Genomic DNA, 19,702 nt, shown 5'->3' with positions numbered 1-19,702 from the left:
ATGTGAGCTGGGACAGCCATATAAGTCTAAGGTAGACAGTGAGCTCTGAGCGCCAAGATCATCATTCAGTAGTATCCAGAGACCCTGTTGAGGGCAGGGCAGGGTTGTCTTACCTACATTGGAGCCCTTTTCTCAGCCTGTCACTCACCACCTGCTCTCCCAAGCAGATCTTGCTTATGAGGCTGTAGATGAAAGGCAGGGGATGATGGGGCTGCTCTTACCCCTCACTTGAAGTGTATCTGTATGACACGGATTACTCACTGCCTAAGATCTCCCCTCTTTCCAATTCACCATACTTCAGAAAAACTTGACCTTGCTGAGTCATTCAGTATGAGGAATAGCTGTCTATCACCAGCTGTCGACCTGATGTTGCACTGTGCCTTGAACATGCATCTGGGTATCTCCAGCATCTGGTAGCCAGAGATAGCCCTGTCACTAACAGCCAGGACCACCCAAATATGGCTACCCCAGGAGTTCAAGGGCTAAGAGCCATCTTATATGAAGGAGTCCTATAAAGAAATGTCCAGAGTAACTAAACTGACTCCTGAGGGGCCCACACAGAGAGACACTTGGTGAAACTCAGTGGTCATTTGTTATCTATAGATGCTAAGAAAGGTGACTTCTCTCAGGGAAAAGCTCTTAGAACCATGGCAGGACCCTTGCATCAATTCTGGATCATGCATGTGGGATTTTTATGCATGCATACATATGATACTGGAGACTGAACTGACTTCCCACATATATTAGACAAGCACTCTACTACTGAGATATATGCCCAGCCCTGTGTGCCTTAGGGAGCTATGAACCTGGGATAGATATCCCAGCCTCCAAAAATGCTAGGTGAATCAGAGCCTCAGTTTCCCTGATTGATTATCACCATAGGAGGACCTCGGAAACACTCAGCTGGAACCCTGAGGAAAGAGGTTACTGTGATTCTGGGGTTGACCCTATCTCAGTTCTAAGCAGCTTCCCTGCTAAGGACACATAAAATGGAACAACAAAAAGTAGGTTCCCAGCTAAGGGCAGGGTCACACACAGAATAGAGGGATAATACTCATCTATGTGTACAACAGCACTCCCAACAGGCCCCAGAGTAGTTCACAAACACCCCATACCACCAGCTAGCTGCAGCCACTCCTGGTACACCATGAAGCTCAGAAGACAAGACCTGGGAAAACCCAGCTCTGGGGTCTAGGAAAGGAAAGGCAGGCACTTCCCTAAAGGAAAGGCACCCAGGCACAGTATCAGTACATGTGGATACATGTAAGCTAGGACATGTATACACACATACTTATCAGTGCATAAATGTGAGTATACCCAAAAGTGAGCACATGAGTGTGCTCACTGGCACATACACAAACAGACCAACCCCAGGTAAAAACACCAGAATGAGAAAAGGAGGCAATTTCTTGTTTAACAAAATAAATTAAATATACGAGGCTTCAGCTCAAACTCTATATAAAATTACAGAGACCAGGCAGCCATGGACAGTGAGGGTACCCAATGTAACCACAAGGCCAGGCAGGTCCCAGGCCCCAGGGAAGGCCAGAATCCCTGTGTCCCAGCCCTCCTTACATTATTATTAATATTATTTCATTTCTTAAATATAAATATTGAGGCCCTTCTCTCTAGCAAGGGGAGGGTGGCTCAAACCTCCAGGCATGGCTACACTGTTCACCCCAGTCAGGTTGATGATAGGCTCCTGGATACTCAGGGCACATGGAGGCACACCAAGGTCAGGCAGGAACACAGATGGGCAGGGGTGGGGAAGTGGCCATGACCACTAAGACATGAGGGAGATTCCTTCAACTAGCCATCGCTACATGTCACTGCAAAGTCACACCACAAATCCTCCTGAAGGTTTCTCAGGTTGTGTGTGCACTTGTGCACACGTTTACACGTTTAAACATGTGCGTGTGTGGATCTGGCTGGCTGTTCATCTGGTAGTACATATATCTATATGGCCAAGTTTGTGAGTGTCCACCATAAGGCACCCTAAGATACTCTTCCTCCACTGTTCTCAATTCTCCCAACCTGTTGCCTTGGCCCCCATATGCCTACCTCAGGACACAGTGCTTGGAGATTGGCTGTATTTAGCACTGATAGTGGACATGCTGGTGTTGATGAACCTTGCCCTCCACATGAGAGCGTGTGTGTGCATGTGTGTGTATGTGTGTGTGTGTGCACATCTGTGTATAGCTTGGGGTACAGCTTGGGGCCAGCAGTTGAGCCAGAGGCCAGGATGTGCTGGGGGGCCATGGTGGACCCATGCTCCTCACACATGCCCACAGCCAATGAGGGCAGGTCCTTGTCACCACTGCGTTCTCGGGTTGTCCCTGGGGGACGATGCCCAGGCACAGGAAGTGTAGATGCTGGGGCACATGGCTTCTTCTTAGTCTGGCAAAGCCAGAGCAACACAGTGCCTAGGATGAAGACAGCACCAGCTGGGATGCCGATCACCACAGGCCATGGCAGGCTTGTGGATGACGATGAAGAAGCCATAGGAGGCCCTGGAGGCTTGGGGTCTGCAAGAGAGATTAAGAAGAAGAGTAGGGGACAACCAGCCCAAATGTGAACTATATGGACAGCACCCCTGAACTCCCTATGAGGCAAGGATAACCCACAAGGAAGGGGAAAGGATAGGGAGCCCCCACTTTCCAAGTGGACATTGGGGAACCCCAGGACAGCCCAGACCAGTGGTAGAGACTGAGAGTAAGCATGGGTGGGCAGCCCCACACACCTGGTAATACAGTGAGGAAGGCGCTACGGAAACTGTAGCCCATGGTATTTGCGCCTAGGCAGATGTACATGCCAGCATCATCCTGGCGGGCCCGAGAGATGAGCAGCTTGTTGAGGTAGGAGCCATCAGGCCGTGACCACACATCACCCGTGGGCAACACCACAAACTTCTGGCCACCCACGTCAATGGTGGAGTTGTGGCGTCCCTCAGAGCCATACTCCACCCGCTTCAGCCACTGGATCACAGGCTTCACGTCACTGCGCACCTTGCACTGGAAGGACGTTGTCCCACCAAAGTCCACCGTTGTGTTCACAGGGTGTGTCCCTGTGAGCACAGGCTTGGAACGAGTCCGCTCTAAGCCAAGGACAAACAAACATGTCAGCACAGTTTTAGGCACCACGGGCCCCTGTCGTACCACAGACCCACCACTCACGGATTACATCCACTTTGTAGGTGGCGTTGATGGCACCGGCCTTGTTGGATACACGGCACGTGTACTTGCCACTGTCTTCAGGCTTCAGGTTCTTCAAGCTCAGTGTCCACTTCTTCTTTCTGTGTTCACTGGCCTCTAGATGCGTCAAGGTCTGGTCATCCTTCATCCACATGATGTCTGGCCGTGGGTGCCCACTGGCCACACACTTGAGCCGCACAGAGCTACCCACAGGCCGTGCAATCACTCGGCGCCTCATCTTGGAGGGCTGTGTGAAGCGAGGCCGTGCTGTGGGGCAGGGCAGCATCGAGGTCAGTAGAAGGGCTATGTAAAGATGCCAGGAGCACAGCACTGCCCAGTTCCAAGCACACGCAGGCTCCCCACCCCATACTTACCCCACTGCTGGCTGGCTGGGTCCTCCTGGCCCCCCGAAGAACCACCTGGCCCAGGGCTCTCCTTCCCTGGACTAATATCATCTGTAGGAAAGTAGGTAGTAAGGAGGCCAGGTGAGGGATACACAGGAGCACCTCATCAGGGCACCTAGCAGGCCCTGGCTGAGACAGTCCTAGAACCCAAAAAAAGGCCATGGCCATACCCACATGTCAGGATTCAAGGACAGCTGGACAAGGGCTGCCTGCCAGCCCCCTCCCGGGGTGCAGGTGACCCTGATAGGCATGGTGGGACTGGAGAACCGCCCCCCACCCTGGCTCCGGGGGGTCTGCAGGGCTCACGAGGAGGGGGCCAGGCCCAGCCAGCAGCTGCAGTAACCCTAGCCCACATCAAGGGGCCGAGTGCTTGGTGCAGAGACATGGCTTACATACCGCCTGGTCATCATCCTCTTTGAAAGGATGGGGGTGGGGAGGGTGGACAGCCGTAATATTCCCATTCCAAACCCAGAGAAGGCCTTGAGGCCTGTACTGGGCAGTGACGGGGGAGGGGCTGGGTGTGATAAGGAATGTCCCCCTATGACAGCCGCCTCTTCCACCAGCCTGGGACCAAGGACCAGGCTGTCCAAGGCCACTACCTTAGACCTCCACTGCAAAGAGAATCAGCCAGGCTGAGGGCCCCACACTAGGGAGCCCAAGAAAGAAGACGGGCCCTGACTGCTACCAATGTGCGGAGGGTGTGTCACCAAAGACACCTGCCCATTCCCTATTGACTGGGCCCCAGGGACAGAAAAGAACAGAGGCCATTCACTTCTTGCGGCCCCTCTGAACTCTGAAACCTGAGCCTCAAAGTCATGGCTGCCAAGGCTTGCACTGCCAAGTCCTCAGCCCACTCCACCCTACCCCACCCAGCAGCTCTTCAGTGGAACCACTGCCTGAGCTACCCATCCCCCCTCAATCCATTTCTGCCACCTGGAAGCAAAGACCCAAGGCCAGCCTGGTGGCAGGGGGCCCTTGGCTGCCCTAGGGCCCAAGGTAGGAATAGGGACAGACAGACCCTCCTGATCTTGTCTATATCCAGGTTGATTTGGTGCAGGCAAAACAAGCAGGGTGGGAGAATCCAGGTGTGTCTGCTGCACACTTTGCGCCCAGCCAATTTTGGCCCCACCGTAATCTCTGACTCAAACACCAACTGACCCATGATGATGAGAGTGTAGTTGACGCTGAGGCTGCCAAAGCCATTGGTGGCCTTGCACACATAAACACCGGCATCCTCGGCCTCCACCTCCTTCACCTTCAGCCCCTGGGGCAGCACACGGAAGCGGCTCCAGCCACTGTGGATTGTGCGGCCATCTTTGGTCCACATGGTCAACGGTGGTGGGTCCCCCTCCACTGGGCACTGTAGCCGCACAGTGCGGCCCAGGCGGGCCACCTGCCGTGGGACCACTTTGTCTGCCATTCTTGGGGGTCCTGCAAGAGTTAGAGGACTTGGATAGGGGAACACACAAGGGGAGTAAAAGCTTGACACAGTGGAACCCTACCTGGACACCACTGAAGAAGTCTGCTTGGTATGGCAGAGGCCCCAAAACATGAAACTTATTCCCAACCACAGTAGCCTATGTCCAACACGTTCCACTGTGTCAATCCCAAGCAGCTTGCTTAGCATCACCATAGCAAGCAGTGTCCCCGAGAAGGAGAATGGAAAGGCCAGAGGGGTCACAGCTTAATTCAATATTAAAAAAAAAAAAATCCAAACCAAGAAAACAGGGACATCCCTTTGTCTCACCAGAGAGAACTATATGTTCTCTAGTCAAAAAGGAGGGAGCCCAAGACCAGGACAGCGGGATGGGTTTTGGCTGGTTTCTTTTTCCATACACATAGCTTCACAGGATATCTTATGTTCCTGCTACACACCATACGACCTCTGGCTACTGAGCCTTCATCATCCCAGATCAGTCAGGCCCAAGGAAGAGAAAGCCATCTTACACCTGTTTCAGCTGGAAATGGGTGGAAATGGGTGAGCAGGAGAAACCACCTAGGATAAACAGCTAGGTGTACATTTGCCAGCACTCACTGTCATGTACGTGCGCCCATCAGCAAGGGTTCCCTACAGTCACAGATGTGTATGCACCCACAGACAAATGATTGTTCTGTCTGTGTGCTCTGTGTATGACTTCATGGACAGAATTTGCTTGGGGCTGTCACCAGTCCCAGGGGCCATAGCTGCCTGTGATACACATGATAAAGTATCCTGAGGGTTTAAATCTTAGAGGGCTGCCTGTGATACACATGATAAGCAAGGGCTGGGCAGATTCAGTAAATCTGCTTCATAAGGAAGAACCTACTGGGCCCTGCCCATGTGAGTGACAGACCCTAGGTCATACCTAAGGATTTGGCCTGGCCTTAGGAGACAGCCCTCCAACAGGATGCTCATAGGAAGGGCCCATAGCAGAGACTCAAGTCCCATAAGTCAAGGCCACCATCCTGGAAAGGGCCATCCTGGAACCCACAACTCTGGCCATTGGAAACACACTCCCAACATCACCAACCCACATCAAGCATCCTTCTCAGTGCCAGCCATCAAGGTAACTCTAGACAGGAGTGTGACCAGGTGCAGCAGGCAACAAGCGACTACCTGGCTGGGAGGGTGAGTACAGAGTGCACAGAGCCTGCAGGTACCAGAAAGGTGAAGGGCTGGCAGGGTGAGAGGGAGAGAACCACACCCACTGCATGAGACTGTCAAGGGTCACCTCTGAACAAAGAGAGACATCCGTAGTCCTACAGCCCACCCACACGTCACGTTTCTAATCTGTCGGTGAGGAGCACCTACCACATCAAATGACTCTAGCCAGGATGGTCCTGGACAGAGCATGCAAGGTTGGATAAGCACAATGGTGTCAACAGGCCGCCTGTGCAAGCTCAGCGGTGATGCAGCACTGGGCCTGGGGGCACGTGTGATTTTTATAAGCAGCTGGTGCTTCCTCAGCATGCAGTTGCCCTAGTTATATGGCCACTGTCAGCCCAGGCACGCTTCTATGGATGCCTTCAGACTCCCAGAGGCTGCTTTTCAGGGCCCACTCTGATGTACTAACATGGACTTTAAGGAGGAAGAAAAAAAAAAAAAAAAAAAGGCAGCTCAAAGGGAGGGGCCATGTCTCCCAGTGAAAACCCAAGGGCAGCATTCCTGTTCAATGGGGCAGGGAGACACAGAGGAAGGGGTCCTCCCACACCTCTCCTTTTCTTGTAATCACATGGCCCAGATCCTTTCCCATCTTTCTGAGACCCTCTTCTCTGCTTCCATTCAGGGTCCCTGGGCCCAAAGCTGCTATCAACTGAGATCTCAACACCAGCCTTCATCCTCACTTTCCTTCATGGCTTCCTCTAGAAAGGGAAATAGCAGACGTAGGAAGAGAGCTGTCAGCCCACCTCTCCCCTAATCTGTTCTGTTCACAGACCACCTAAGGCAGAAGGCCAATCCAAACACAGTTGTCCCAAGGTTCTCCTCCTGCATCCAGCTTACAGTATGAAAGGCTGCTGGGTACTCATCACATGGGCCTCTTGAGATCTCTTCCCTATACCTTCGTAAGTCTCAGCTCCATTCCCAAGCAACTCTACCCACCACCTGTCACTGTCTGAAATCCCACCACTCACAGGGCCTCCCAAGTTTCAGGTCAATGAGAAACTGGCCAAAGCCCTGACTGGCTCCACGGTCCCAACCTGGTATCCGAAGCCTCACAGGTAGACCCATACATGCTAGCATACACACATGTATTCAGTTGCCTAGAGGTGTTCTGGAGGCATACCTGGGGAATGCCCACAGGACAAACTAATCTATCGCCTACACCACATAGGGAGATCCTCAGAGAAACATAGCCTCACTGTGCCTCTAGGAAGCACCACTCCTCCTGACCTCAGACAGAGGAAGGAAAGCCTGGACAAGGGGATACTTAAGAAGCAGGAGCCCTGTCATGACCACTGCTGAGGGATGAGGCTAAGTAATTGCCAGATGGCTGGAAGCTTGGCCCTTGGGGCCTGCCTGCACACACTGCTGGGGGACAGGCTGGCGACAGGCCGGCCGGAGGAGCCAGCCTTATCCTAAAGCAAACAGTATCCTGCCAGCCCTGCCCCCAACTAAGTTCTACTGTATCCCACTGTGGGGCTGGGCTCTCGGGCTTGTTACAGAGACCTACATAAGGACCACCCCTACCCCCAACCCCCTGCAGAAAGCCCAGCCCCTAGAATTCTGGGAATTTGGGCCATAATATGGCCACCTTGGATCTATATTTAGCTCAGGAAACACAGCCCTCTTTGTTCTACCTGGACAGCCATTTACCCTACTCAGCCAGTGAGGAAACTAAGGACTTGAAGCTCAAGGCAATGGGGGTACTGCCTCACACTCTGCCTTAGGATAGCTGCAGGGGGTGGGGCCTAATGGCTATACCTGACCTTCTAACAGGGCTTGTCTGACCAGCCTACCCAGGCTGGCTCCTTCAGGAATGCCAGGAGTCTAAGAAAGCCCAACATGATCTGAAGGTCCCAGGCCAAGGAAGCTATACCAGCTTCTGGTCTCTCTATAACTTCTACAGCCAGATCAGCCAGATCCATACCTCTGAAAACCCTTACAGCTCCAGCCAGGTGAGACTTAACATTAGCCCAGAAGGAGACAGCATGGAGACCTTCTGCAGGAGGCACAGTCTATGTATATGTTCATAACCTGAAGGATGTGGTCAGTGTCAGGTCTAGATGCCAGGCTGGGGACTACAGGGGGAAATGCCTGGAGCCTGAGAAGTCAGATGAGCAAAGCTGAAAGCTGGGGTTCCAGGCCCGTTGACCTGCACTCCCCTCCTCAAAGGGCTCCGGCTAGCAACTGACCCTGGACAAAGTATGAGGACACCTGGCCCACTCAGGCCCAGCTTGGCCCTTGTGAGGCCTGCGTGGCCCTAGGAATTTCCGGCCGGAAAGGAATTCTCTGGCCAGGCAATGAGACTGGCTATGGAGTTGGTCAGCTAGCTCAGAGTGAACCTGCTCCTGGAGCTACAAAGTGATTATCTAGGGGACTCTGAGAATGGTGTGGAGAGCCTCAACCGCAAAGAAGTAGAATAGGCTCGTCTGGTTCTCGGGACACCTTGCTCCAAGACCCAGAGGGACTACAATAGGAGCCAACCCAAGCAGAATCACAGTACGGGCCTAATAGGTAATGAGCTTTCTATAACTGGTGTGACACACCCCTACAAAGGCACTGCCCTAGCCCCTGGCTGTGAGGACATATATCCCACAGTACTCACAGCTGGAGTCCCAGGACAGGGACAGGTGAGAAACCCACAGACAGTCCTCTAGGGCCAACACCTGCTAGGAGGCCAAAGCCCAGGAAGTGGCAGAGATGCCCCTCAAAAGAAAAGAGCATAGGTGACAGTCACAAGGCTCAACTGCCCATTAGGTGTGTGGGGCCAGGCTTTGTCTTGTCTTAAGGCTAAGATCCTTGAAAGAATATAACTGCATGGACACACACACAAACACATGTGTGTGCATGCACACACTCACAATTGTGGCCAGTAACACACAGACCCAGGGCTGTGAGAGGACTAGGGCTTGATAACTAACTGAAGGTGCCCAAGGGACAGACCCATAGGCTCCACAGCCAGATTGATAGGACTCAGGCAAGTAGTTATCCCATAAACGAGGCCACCTAAGCACCTCAAAGAAACACCATGCTCCAATAAGCTGGCTAGTAGAGCTAGCTTGCCTGTTACCCAGCAGTAGCAATTAGGCAAGCCAGAAGGATGTATGGAAGAGGGTTCTCTGGAGGCACTGCCTGGTCCCCTAGGTCTGTTCCTCTCTCTGGAATACCTCAGCTGCCACATCTGCCAGCTCCTAGACACTCCCTGAACCACCACGACCATATAGCATAGATATCATCAGATAAGGCCAGAGCCCTACAGGAGCCACATACATATCCACAGAAAGTGACTATCTCAGGACTCACTGAGGGGGATTCACCTGGACATCCAGCCCCTGACCCTCTTCTCACAAACACTGGCTTGTTGGACTGTGGGCTAGCTTCAAGTCAGAAAACCCAACAGGGCCCTGTCTCTAAGCAAGCCCTAACTCTGATTCTGGACATACCCGACACCTCAAAAGCTATGTCCTAAACCCAAAGCTCCTGAGACAATATGCTACCGACCTAGCCCAATAAAGACTGGCGGAATGTTGGGACTGCCTAAAACAAATAGTCCAGCAAAGCCATCACCACTGCCGACAGATTTCTTAGGGACAGAATTAAGGATGTGAGGGCTCTGAATCCCAGTTCCCCTCATCAATGTGTAGCTCTGAGCCTCAGCCCATGCCACACGACTACTCCCAGAAGCTGGAAGATAGGCTGCAAGGCATATAGGGGCAGCTCAGTAGAAGGCTTGGCCTGGTGTCCCAAGTTTCCTGCAGGGCACCTCCAAGACAGTCAGGGGCTGGAACCTTCTCCTACCATCCAGCATCACACCTGAGCCAGAACAGCAGATGGCCCCCTTCCCACCTACTTCTAGCGGCACCACCACTAGCTCTACAGACCCTTGGCAGTTCATACAAATCTCTCAGGAAATAAACTCCTGGTGGAAAGAAGAGTCATACTTCCTGCTCAGTGGGAAGCTCTTGCTTTTTGCAGCTATCCAATGGCATGCACCCTCTGTCCACCTTCCACCTCTCCTAAGCCTACACAGAGTACACCTACCACAGGTCTACTCTGTCTGCACCCCAGCCTGGGGCTCTTAGCTCCTCATACCCCATTCTCAGGAACCCCTTGCTCTCCTCCACCTTGAAATATAGGCAAGAGTACTGGTTAGAAGAGCAGGTAGCAGGAAGAGGAAGGTACCTATGAAGTACGGAAACAGAGGCTTAGACACACCTTACCCCCTATGCATTCTGGGGTCACCACATTAAGGCAAAATGAGGGAGAAGAGGCCACTATGGACCAAGCATCAGGTTCTGGCTATACAGAGGGCAGGTGGCCAGTAGGGGAAATGAGGCTGTTGGGCCACAGCCAACTGCCCCCAGCACTACCAGCAAAGACTGAGCCAAGGCCAGGAAAACCAGAGACTAGAGGCCTCAGCTGGGGAAAAACCAACATTTCCCTAGTAAGGGCCACAGCGCAGGGCAGGCTGACTGAAAGGCAACTCTGAGAGCCCAGAGGCCCATTGATCCTGCACAAAGGATAAAGGAGCCTGTGGTCGGTATTTCCAGGCCTAGCCAAAGGCGACTTTGTTCACAGCTCCCTCCCCGCCCCCAGGGGGACAGTGATTTATTTTCCCTTCCAGGAATAGGGCCCCAGATGTGAATGGGAGGCTGGCCCACATCCCTACCTCACAGGGGCTAGGCCTGGCTCCCGAACATCTACCTCACTCCAGCCACACTCTGATCAGCCACAGCCTGTGAAGAAAAGAGGCCTCCTACAGACTGTTTAAAAGCCAGGGTCAGCTCCACACAAATGGCCAATCATCATCTCTACAGCACCACATACACATCCTTCTCTACAACACAGTACTCTAGGCAAACTGCTGTACTGTACAGCTATGGCAGGCACCCCAACTGTCCATCAGGGCCAGCTCACTCCAAACCCAAAGACTGGGTCCAAAAGACAAAGACTCCTATGCTGGCTGCTCAGAGGCTGGTCCCAGAGGTGGCACTTCACTTTTAGACTTATCTTTGAGAATGGTATTCTGTTCTGAAACTTACATTCTAACTGTGAGAAACGGAATGGACGAAACCAAAACTTGTCTTTTTTCAAAGGGGGTGGGTGGAAGTATCTTAGGGCAAATTCACTGCATTGTGAAACTTTGGGCAAAGGGGAACTTTTAAAATATGATCCCAATCTAGAGATGTACAGATTCCAAAAACTATGACACCCCAGGGAAATAGCTTTCAAAACAGCCCAAATTCTACATGCAGTTCTTTGGCCCAATTTAAGGTCAAAATTGGGCCTACTCACGAAGAACCACTGGAGAAGGAATGCATTTGGAATAGCTTAGCCCCTCCAGTCCAGATTGTGCCTGAAGGGAGAAGTCAGCATAACTCAGGAAACGCCATTCTTCCACCCCAACCACAGGGCCCTTGCCCTTGGAAGGCAGATCTTTCCAGCTCCCTAGTGCTGGCCAAAGGCCTTCACTAGCACAGCCAGGGCGAGATACAAGGCACAGTCCCAGTACTGTGGCCAAGGGAGACAAAGGCAGAAACAGTGGCCCCTCTAGGACCATCACCAAAAAGGTAGTGCTGCTGCCCACTGCCACCCATCAATCTGCCTGAAGCTCCAGCCAGTGATCATGGCAGGGCAGAAGCCTTCAGAACCTCCTTTGCTGAGCAGCCAAAGAAGAGGCAGGTGCAGGGATGGGGTGTATCCAAACGGATAAAAGACCAATCAAAGACTGGGCCACCAGTTGGGGGGGGGGGTGGTGAAGAGACAACTCACCCAGCATGGCCCAAGTGCCTACATGCCCAGGACACTGTCCAGCCCAGCTGTGCCTGGACAGCCCCCACCCTCCAGCCAGCCAGTCCCCAAGCAGAAGAGGGGGGGTTATAGTGGCATAAGGCCCACCTGGGCCGCCGCCCGCCGCCCAACACCAAACGTGGCCATATAAGGCCAGGTTGGGCTCAGTGCGCCCGCGCTGGTGGCGGGGGGAGGAGATGCGAAGCCTCAGAGGACTGGTGGACAGAGCAAGGACAGTCCTGAGTGGCCAACACACCCAAAGGGCCCGCCTGGCCATCAGTCCTGCCTAACCATAGGGGAGCCCAGCACTGTGCCCCGTGACACTGGAACACAGTGGCCAAAAATCTACGGGCATGGATCACCCATCAGTTCTGGGTGCCCTCTGCCAGGGCTAGGTCTAGGGCAGAGCTCCCTACAGAACAGAAGACGATGTAGCCAAGCCATAGTGTAGTGTATCCTGCAACAACATAGTGTATGACCCTGTGGTCTAAGATCTTCCACCTTCACTGTAGTGATGTTCTGTGCTCTGGGGACTCCCAGATGGTAGACTATGCTACCTGTAATAGATAAGCAAGCCAAGGGTCCAGAGCTGGGTCAGCTGAGGGCTGGATCCGAGTGAGCTCCAATCACCAAGATGTCACCAATGTTCTCTATATTCAGCTAGGCACTGTGTGAGTCTCTACAAACTCCCAGGGACCCAATTAGGTTTTTTTCTGCTGCCACAACGAGTCCACTCCCCAAGAATCTGGGGGAGGGGTGACAACCACCTGTTCTCCACCTAGATATGCACCTGAAAGTGTGTTTATGCAAGATTATGAGGCTGTCCTGGAAAGGACCTAGGCAAGGCCAACGGTCAAATGATTCTGGGGCCCCTTTACATGATGTGTCAGCCAAAGAGGGTGAGCTGGGGGTATCTGATTGTGACTAGGTAACCCCAAGAGTGAGGTAGAGGCATGTAAAACCGACAGTACTTCAGGTTAAGGATGGGGGTTGCGGGGAGGATCTGCTGCAATGGAGCAGACAGGGAGGGGAGGAGTGTGCCAGGCGGGCACTGTGTGGCAGAGTTCAGGGCTGGCGGGAAAGGGGCGGCGCTGCAGTGGCCAAAGCGCCAGACTGGGCGCCAGGACTCACCTCGCGCCGCCTCAGCCGACGGGAGGGCCCCCAATAGCAGCAGCAGCAGCGCGGGGCTCCGCGTCATCTCGCCGGTCGGACCTGAAGCAGGGGCGCGGTCACTGGGAGCTGGACTGGACGCCACTCAGGGCTCAGGCCCGCAAGACCCAGGTCGCGGCCGCAGAGCCAGGGTCCGGCCCCCCTCGGCGCCGAGCTCCAGGCAAAGGAAGCGAGGCGCGTAGACGCTGAGCGTATCAAAGGCAGACAAAGGGTTTACACTAATTACCAGCCGCCCCCGCCGCCCCCTTTCCAAACACCGTCTGGATTCCTGGCGCTTGTAACTCGGGCCCTGCCCGCGGGACACACAACACCGAGCGGCCCCGCAGATAATCGCCTGCGCCATTAGCGGACAAATTTGCGCTGGGGGGCCCACGTGGGGCTCAAGCGGGGGCGGGGCGCGGGGCAGGGCCGCGGGCCCCACAGGAGCAGCTACGGCGCTAGCCCGGCTCCCGCCCCGCACAGTGATCGCGGCCCTGCCCTTCGCGCCCCGCACTCTAACCCATTCCAGCCCTCCCTCCGGGGGTCGCGGACGTACAGCCCGGCTCACCTCGACAGGGATCAGCGCGGGTGCGCGCAGCAGGCAACGGGGTCAGAGCCGGGCCCCTGAGCAGCGCGACGCGGTCATCGCTGCCCCGGGCGCCGCATCCCGCCCCCCGCGCCCCCGGGCCCGGCCTGGGCGGGGCGGCGCTACCTGGGCGCTGGCGGCTGGGGCCGGGCTGGGGCGCGGGGCGCGCTGTCCACGCGGATAAACGGCGGGGCTGGGCGAGGGCGGGGAAGAGGGGCGGCGGGGCGAGGGGCCCGGGGCGCCGCGCCGCGAGGCGTCCTTCCCTGCGGGGCTTTGTCAACTCTCCCGGAGCGAGCGCGGAGCAGCCCTGAGCTCCGCCCCGCACAACTTCCGGCCAATCTGCGAGCCCCAGTCCGCCCCGTTCCCCGCCCCTCCCCGAAACTTTGCTCCAATCCGCACACGTGCCCGCCAGGCTCGCAGCTTAACCCTCGCAGTGCTTCTGCCCTTCAGGCTGGCGACTCCCCGGAGCGCGCCCAGTCGGCCCAGCCTCGCCGCGCCCCCGCCCCTGGGCTCTGGAAACGCGCGGTCCCGCTAGCCTGAAGACCAGCTGATGGCCGCGGAGCCCACTCCGGATCTGCACCAGCTAGGCCCCTGGCCCCCAGAGCTGGCCGTTACTGCACTGTCTCTAGTCCCGGCTTTAAACTGGAGGAAGGGAGCTGAACGGAACCTTCGAGCTTTTGTGAGTAGAGAGGCCGCTGTGCTGCTCTGGTTTGAGGCCGGGGGTGGGGTGGGGGGTGCAGGGGGAGATGGCGCAGATCTCCAGTGCTGGAGTCCAACGAAGCCCTGACTTGAGCATCTACTTGTACCTAGGACCTTAGGAAGGCTGAGAAGGTCCTACAGCACACCTGGAGACTTCTCTGCACCTCACCTGCTTTGTGATAGTAATCACAAAGGACATGGATAACAAGTCAACACACCCTTTTGTCTTTGCTACTTAGCAAGTGTCTTGCTGTACCCCTGCACCCATCAAACTGAAAGACTGGTGAGTTTCCCAAACCTCACTAGCTCCCTTCAGCAGCGGCAGCATTCTGATCCATCCCGAGTTCTCTCCAGACAGCTTCCTGCCTACCCTCACTCACCAGAGCCAAAATTCATCAAAACATGAGTCTTGCCAGTTTTCTCAACATAAATCCCATAATTTTTGACGCCCCGGTAGTGCCTCCCAAGAGGCCACTCCTATGCTCTGCTTTCAAGGACCCTGATCCAAACAGCTTTTCTTCTCTAAGCTAAGAAGCACCCCTCTTTCCGGAAGCCTGTCAGAGACAAATGAAACCGAGGAATACCCTAGTGTTCCTAGCCCCAAATTCTGTTTCTGGGCCAGTGTGGGCAAATGGAGGTAAACCTTGTCTCCTCTGCGTGAAGGTCCAAGTACACATCTCAACTGCAACGCTGTGTCTCAGAAGCAGCCCACAGAACTTTCTCTGGGCTACCAGAGGATTTGGGCTAGTACTGAGGTCACAGAAAGCATTTAAAACAGATAGAGTGGGTCCTTACTAGTCTGAGTAGGTCCTGGCTCCACAGAAAGTTTTGTGAGGAGATGCCACCGAAGCATGTAGAGCAACAACATTGTGTTGCTGCCAACCAAGGGCAGTTGTGTGTGGAGGTGGCTTTGTAGTGTGGGGAGGTTAAAAGCAAATGAGCCCAATGGGCAGAAAAAGGTAAGCAATGGGTTGAAGTTAGACGGGAAGGTGCAGAGACCACAGGTACGAGTGAGGCTTGTTCAAAGACATAGGTGTGTCAGTACAGGTGTGCCAGGAAGGGAGAAACACTACTCTATGCTTCCCTTCTGCCTGGCCACTAGGCCCTAAACCCCTGGTCACCACCTCCAGCCTCCTTCACCTTATATGTTCCCTGCTGAAGAGACCGCCCGCCCCACCCCCACCCTCACCCCCCGCACCTGTTCCCTGTGGCCCGCCTGCCCAGGTTTTCCACTCCTTACCCCTGCCCGGCGAAAGAACACGCTGCCCCCTGGCGGAGGTGATAGGTTCGGCAGCTATGGAGGGAATTTACCACCCCAGCCCCGCCCCACCCCGCCACGTCCTGCCCGGTGCTCACAGGGTATCCACTCCTGCTGTCCGGAAACCGCTGCGCAGCTTTGGAACCTGGCTAGGCTCCCCTCACTGCTCTTTGGAACCCGAAACCGGAGTGTCTTGAATGCAAGCCCTGCCCCTTTAAAAGTGAAACCTAGGCCGTTGGCCATTCCCTGTCCATTCGGCAATCCCACTTCAGAGCATCACAAGTTTGTTTGCAGCATCTGCCAGCAGAGGTAAACCCCACAGTTCCTAATTCTCTGTGATCCTCATTCTCTGAGCCCTGGTAAGACCAGGCTCTGTGGGCTGGTGAGATGGCTCAGTGGGTAAGAGCACCCGACTGCTCTTCCGAAGGTCCAGAGTTCAAATCCCAGCAACCACATGGTGGCTCACAACCATCCGTAACAAGATCTGGCGCCCTCTTCTGGAGTGTCTGAAGACAGCTACAGTGTACTTACATATAATAAATAAATAAATCTTAAAAAAAAAAAAAAAAAGACCAGGCTCTGTGATGGCCTGGAAGTGTGGCTGAACTAGTTAGACAATCAACCTTACTGAGGATAGCTCAGGATCAGCTGCAGAGGCTGAAAAGTGCATATGGCGCTAAAGAGACCTGCAGAAGACTGAGATGTAGTAAGGATTCGATTTGCACTCTCACCTGAAATAATTAACAGTGACAAATATGTGTGGAAGCCACTGAAGACATGAGGCAGGTGAGATGCAAGTTAGAGGGCAAGAGGACAAAAGTCCACTGATTTCCAGAGACTTAAGAAGAGAACCCCACCCAGCACTGAGGGCCTCCAGAAAGGACCGAGAAAACAAGCGTGGGAAATTCTAGAACAGGAAACACTGCATTCAGTCAGACACAGTGTCCACAGCCCAAGTCAGACCCCGAAGTTCAAGTGCAGTAGCTAGAATATAAAAATAAGCTTTCCTCAGTTGAAGTGGGGGAGACTCACCCAGACTCTGCCCCTTCCTGATGATGTGTGAAAATGAGACCCAGAGGATCCCCCAGCCTCCAGTTGACCCAGCCATATCCCAGAAGCATGTGCAGAAATAGAAATATTCACCATAATTCCAGATGTCCAGGAAAAGAAATGTGGCGTTATAGCTCAGATGGGGAAGGTGGACAGAAGCAACAGGTAGCAGAGTTAGAAAGTAGAAACATCACATGTTTTCGGTGATTATTTCTGTTTTTCAGATGTTGCAGAAAGCCAGGAGTGACCAGTCACCCCAGTACTCAGGAGACTGAGGCTGGGGGTTCGTGAGTTACATAGGACAACCTGGACTGTAGAGTGAGCCTGTGAGTATGGAAGATGGAGTGCTACAAAGAAAGTGGAGACATTGAATACAATCATGGGAGAAAAATATCTTGTAACCACAAATCTAATTTCTTTTTTTTTATATTTATTTATTTATGTATATGACTACACTGTAGCTGTCATCAGACATACCAGAAGAGGGCATCAGATCCCATGACAGATGGTTGTGAGCCACCATTTGGTTGCTGGGATTTGAACTCAGGACCTCTGGAAGAGCAGTCAGTGCTCCTAACCACTGAGCCATCTCTCCAGCCCCACAAATCTAATTTCTATGTATGGAATTAAGCTCTTGATATTAAGATGGTGGATAATTGTCAAAGCAAGGGTTGCTGGGCTTGAATGCAACAGAACTGTGCAAAGAAAGCACAGGAAGATGGCTGGGTGGAGTGACCATACCCCACACATATGAAAATTTAAAATATGTAATCTCAATAGCACAAACTCTGCAGACAGTGGAAATATAATGTAATTATTTTCTGCTTATGAAGTAATATGAACTGAAGCTAGACTGCAAACAGGCTGAAAGGCTTAGCAGGAAGCAGAGTTTGATGTCACTCTTGTCCTAACAACTCCAGTGTCTACACCAAAAGAATGGCTGGGGAATCAGAGTTCAGACTGGGTCTGGGCAATATAGAAAGACCCCATCTTAAAAAGCAAGTTTAGTCTAAATTCTCTAAGCCATCAGATGATTTCACATAATGGAGTAACACAGGGGCAAAGGTGAGAAAAATCATCCCAAAGAAGAAAGAACAAATGAGAAAATAAAAGACAATAAGATGTCAGATATACACCCAATTTTATCTATAATGATAGTAAATATAAATATTCTAAACACCTGCAATAAAATGCAGAAAATGTCCAGATTGGGGGGGGGGGGTGCAGGGAAGACCTCTCTCCAGCTTCAAAACTGGCTTTGCCTCCAAAAAGCAACCAGTTCAGGAAAGCCAAGGTGATGGCCACAGTGACACAGAAAAGCACAAGACAGGCTCAGCACCCCTTCCTGACTCCCAGAATGGACTGTCCTCTGACTAGAGACAGAAAAGCATTTCCTTACCTTGGCAAAAGGTAGCTACCAAAGTAAATAAAAATGTAAAAATAAATAAATAGATAAATATGTCACACACACACACAAAGAAAAAAAAACCCAAACCCAAAAAACCTATAATCAGCCTCACACATAACTGAAAGATCAATAATTTTCCCTAAAATCAGGAACCAGATGCTCCTGTTCAGTCCACCTGTGATCCTTTGCTAAGTGCAGAATCCCAGGGAATATCCAAGGAAGTGGTGGGACACACCTGTGATGTCTTGCTGAGGCAAGAGGATTATGAGTTTGGGGCCAACGTAGGCTACACGGTGAGACCCTACATCAAAAAAAGAGAAGAGCGAGAGATAAGATTGGAGGGAGGAAGTAGAACATTCAATATTTGTAAAGGACAAGGCAAGCTGTATGGACACTTCTGTGTCCACTGTATCCACTATGCCTTGTATGTGCCTGTCGAGATAGAAGATCACGATAGAAAGATCCATCACAGCAGCAAATACAACATGACTGACACTCGTGCTAGCTGAGTGTGTAATGAGACACCACCATTGTGGAAATGTTTCACGGGTTCTATCTGACGTATGCTGTAACCATCATACTCCCAGGCCCACGACCAACAGAAATGAAGGCACACGCACAGGTGTCCACAGCAGCTTTGTTCCCGACTGAGGCCAGGCAGCGTTTGGGAGTCCTCTGAAAGCCCTGAGAGGCCACTGCATGAAGCTGTGACAGTGAAGTGGGTTGCTATGGAAACCCCAGAATGTGAGAGATGCTAAGCCATGAGGCATCCGTCAAGAAGAGTTACAGGCAGGGTTTGGAACCATCCCCAAAAGAGAGATGTATGTTGCAGCAGCAAAGTCGGAGAAGCTGAGAAATCTAAGCCCTTTAAAACTAAAGTCTAGCCGGGCGTGGTGGCACACGCCTTTAATCCCAGCACTGGGGAGGCAGAGGCAGGCGGATTTCTGAATTTGAGGCCAGCCTGGTCTACAAAGTGAGTTCCAGGACTGCCAGGGCTATACAGAGAAACCCTGTCGCGAAAAACCAAAAAAAAAAAAAAAAAACCTAAAGTCTACAGGACTTAGTTTTCCTTACTAGGCTTCAGCCTTACTTTGGTCCAGCATTTTCCCACTATACTCCATTCTTCCCCTTTAGGATGGTAATGTATATTATGTCCTTGTAGTTGGCACATACATACATACATACATATGTGTATATAATATAACATTACTTTTTGATTTTGAGATTGTTTTGCATTTCAGATGAGACTCTGGGTTAACAGTATTAGATATTAAAAAAAACTTTGGGAAGTTGGATTAAATGTGTTTTGCATCATGATATGGCCACCGACTGATGGGGCCCAGAGGATGGAATGTGGCCGTTTGAATTAGAAATTTTCTTTAGCCGGGCGTGGTGGCGCACGCCTTTAATCCCAGCACTCGGGAGGCAGAGGCAGGCGGATTTCTGAGTTCAAGGCCAGCCTGGTCTACAAAGTGAGTGCCAGGACAGCCAGGGCTACACAGAGAAACCCTGTCTCGAAAAAACCA

The 19,702-nt window shown here is 52.7% G+C and overlaps 1 protein-coding gene and 1 long non-coding RNA gene across 3 annotated transcripts; one reads left to right on the top strand and one right to left on the bottom strand.

Moving 5' to 3' along the window:
* Window positions 1–1,395: 1,395 nt before the first annotated feature.
* Window positions 1,396–14,033, bottom strand: Fgfrl1 (fibroblast growth factor receptor like 1). Of its 2 annotated transcripts, XM_021162475.3 has the most exons (7): window positions 13,744–14,033; window positions 13,158–13,238; window positions 4,754–5,026; window positions 3,566–3,646; window positions 3,174–3,458; window positions 2,741–3,094; window positions 1,396–2,525 (listed from the first exon to the last, which is right to left on the bottom strand). In XM_021162475.3, exons 2-7 carry the CDS (start codon window positions 13,222–13,224, stop codon window positions 1,996–1,998), a joined length of 1,590 nt encoding a protein of 529 aa, XP_021018134.1. In that variant the 5' UTR covers window positions 13,225–13,238; window positions 13,744–14,033; the 3' UTR covers window positions 1,396–1,995. The 2 variants fall into 2 exon arrangements, with proteins under 2 accessions (XP_021018134.1, XP_085693120.1); XM_085836994.1 differs by lacking the exon at window positions 13,158–13,238.
* A 165-nt stretch (window positions 14,034–14,198) lies between these two features.
* On the top strand, window positions 14,199–17,966 carry LOC110293830 (uncharacterized). The gene is made up of 3 exons (XR_002377862.3): window positions 14,199–14,440; window positions 14,572–14,743; window positions 16,993–17,966. It is a non-coding gene; the product is annotated as an uncharacterized LOC110293830 (long non-coding RNA).
* Window positions 17,967–19,702: the final 1,736 nt, after the last annotated feature.

Source organism: Mus caroli, unplaced genomic scaffold (assembly GCF_978045245.1).
Source record: "Mus caroli unplaced genomic scaffold, Mus_caroli_1 scaffold_4, whole genome shotgun sequence".
Taxonomy (NCBI): domain Eukaryota; kingdom Metazoa; phylum Chordata; class Mammalia; order Rodentia; family Muridae; genus Mus; species Mus caroli.
This window is presented reverse-complemented; position numbering and strand designations above follow the sequence as displayed.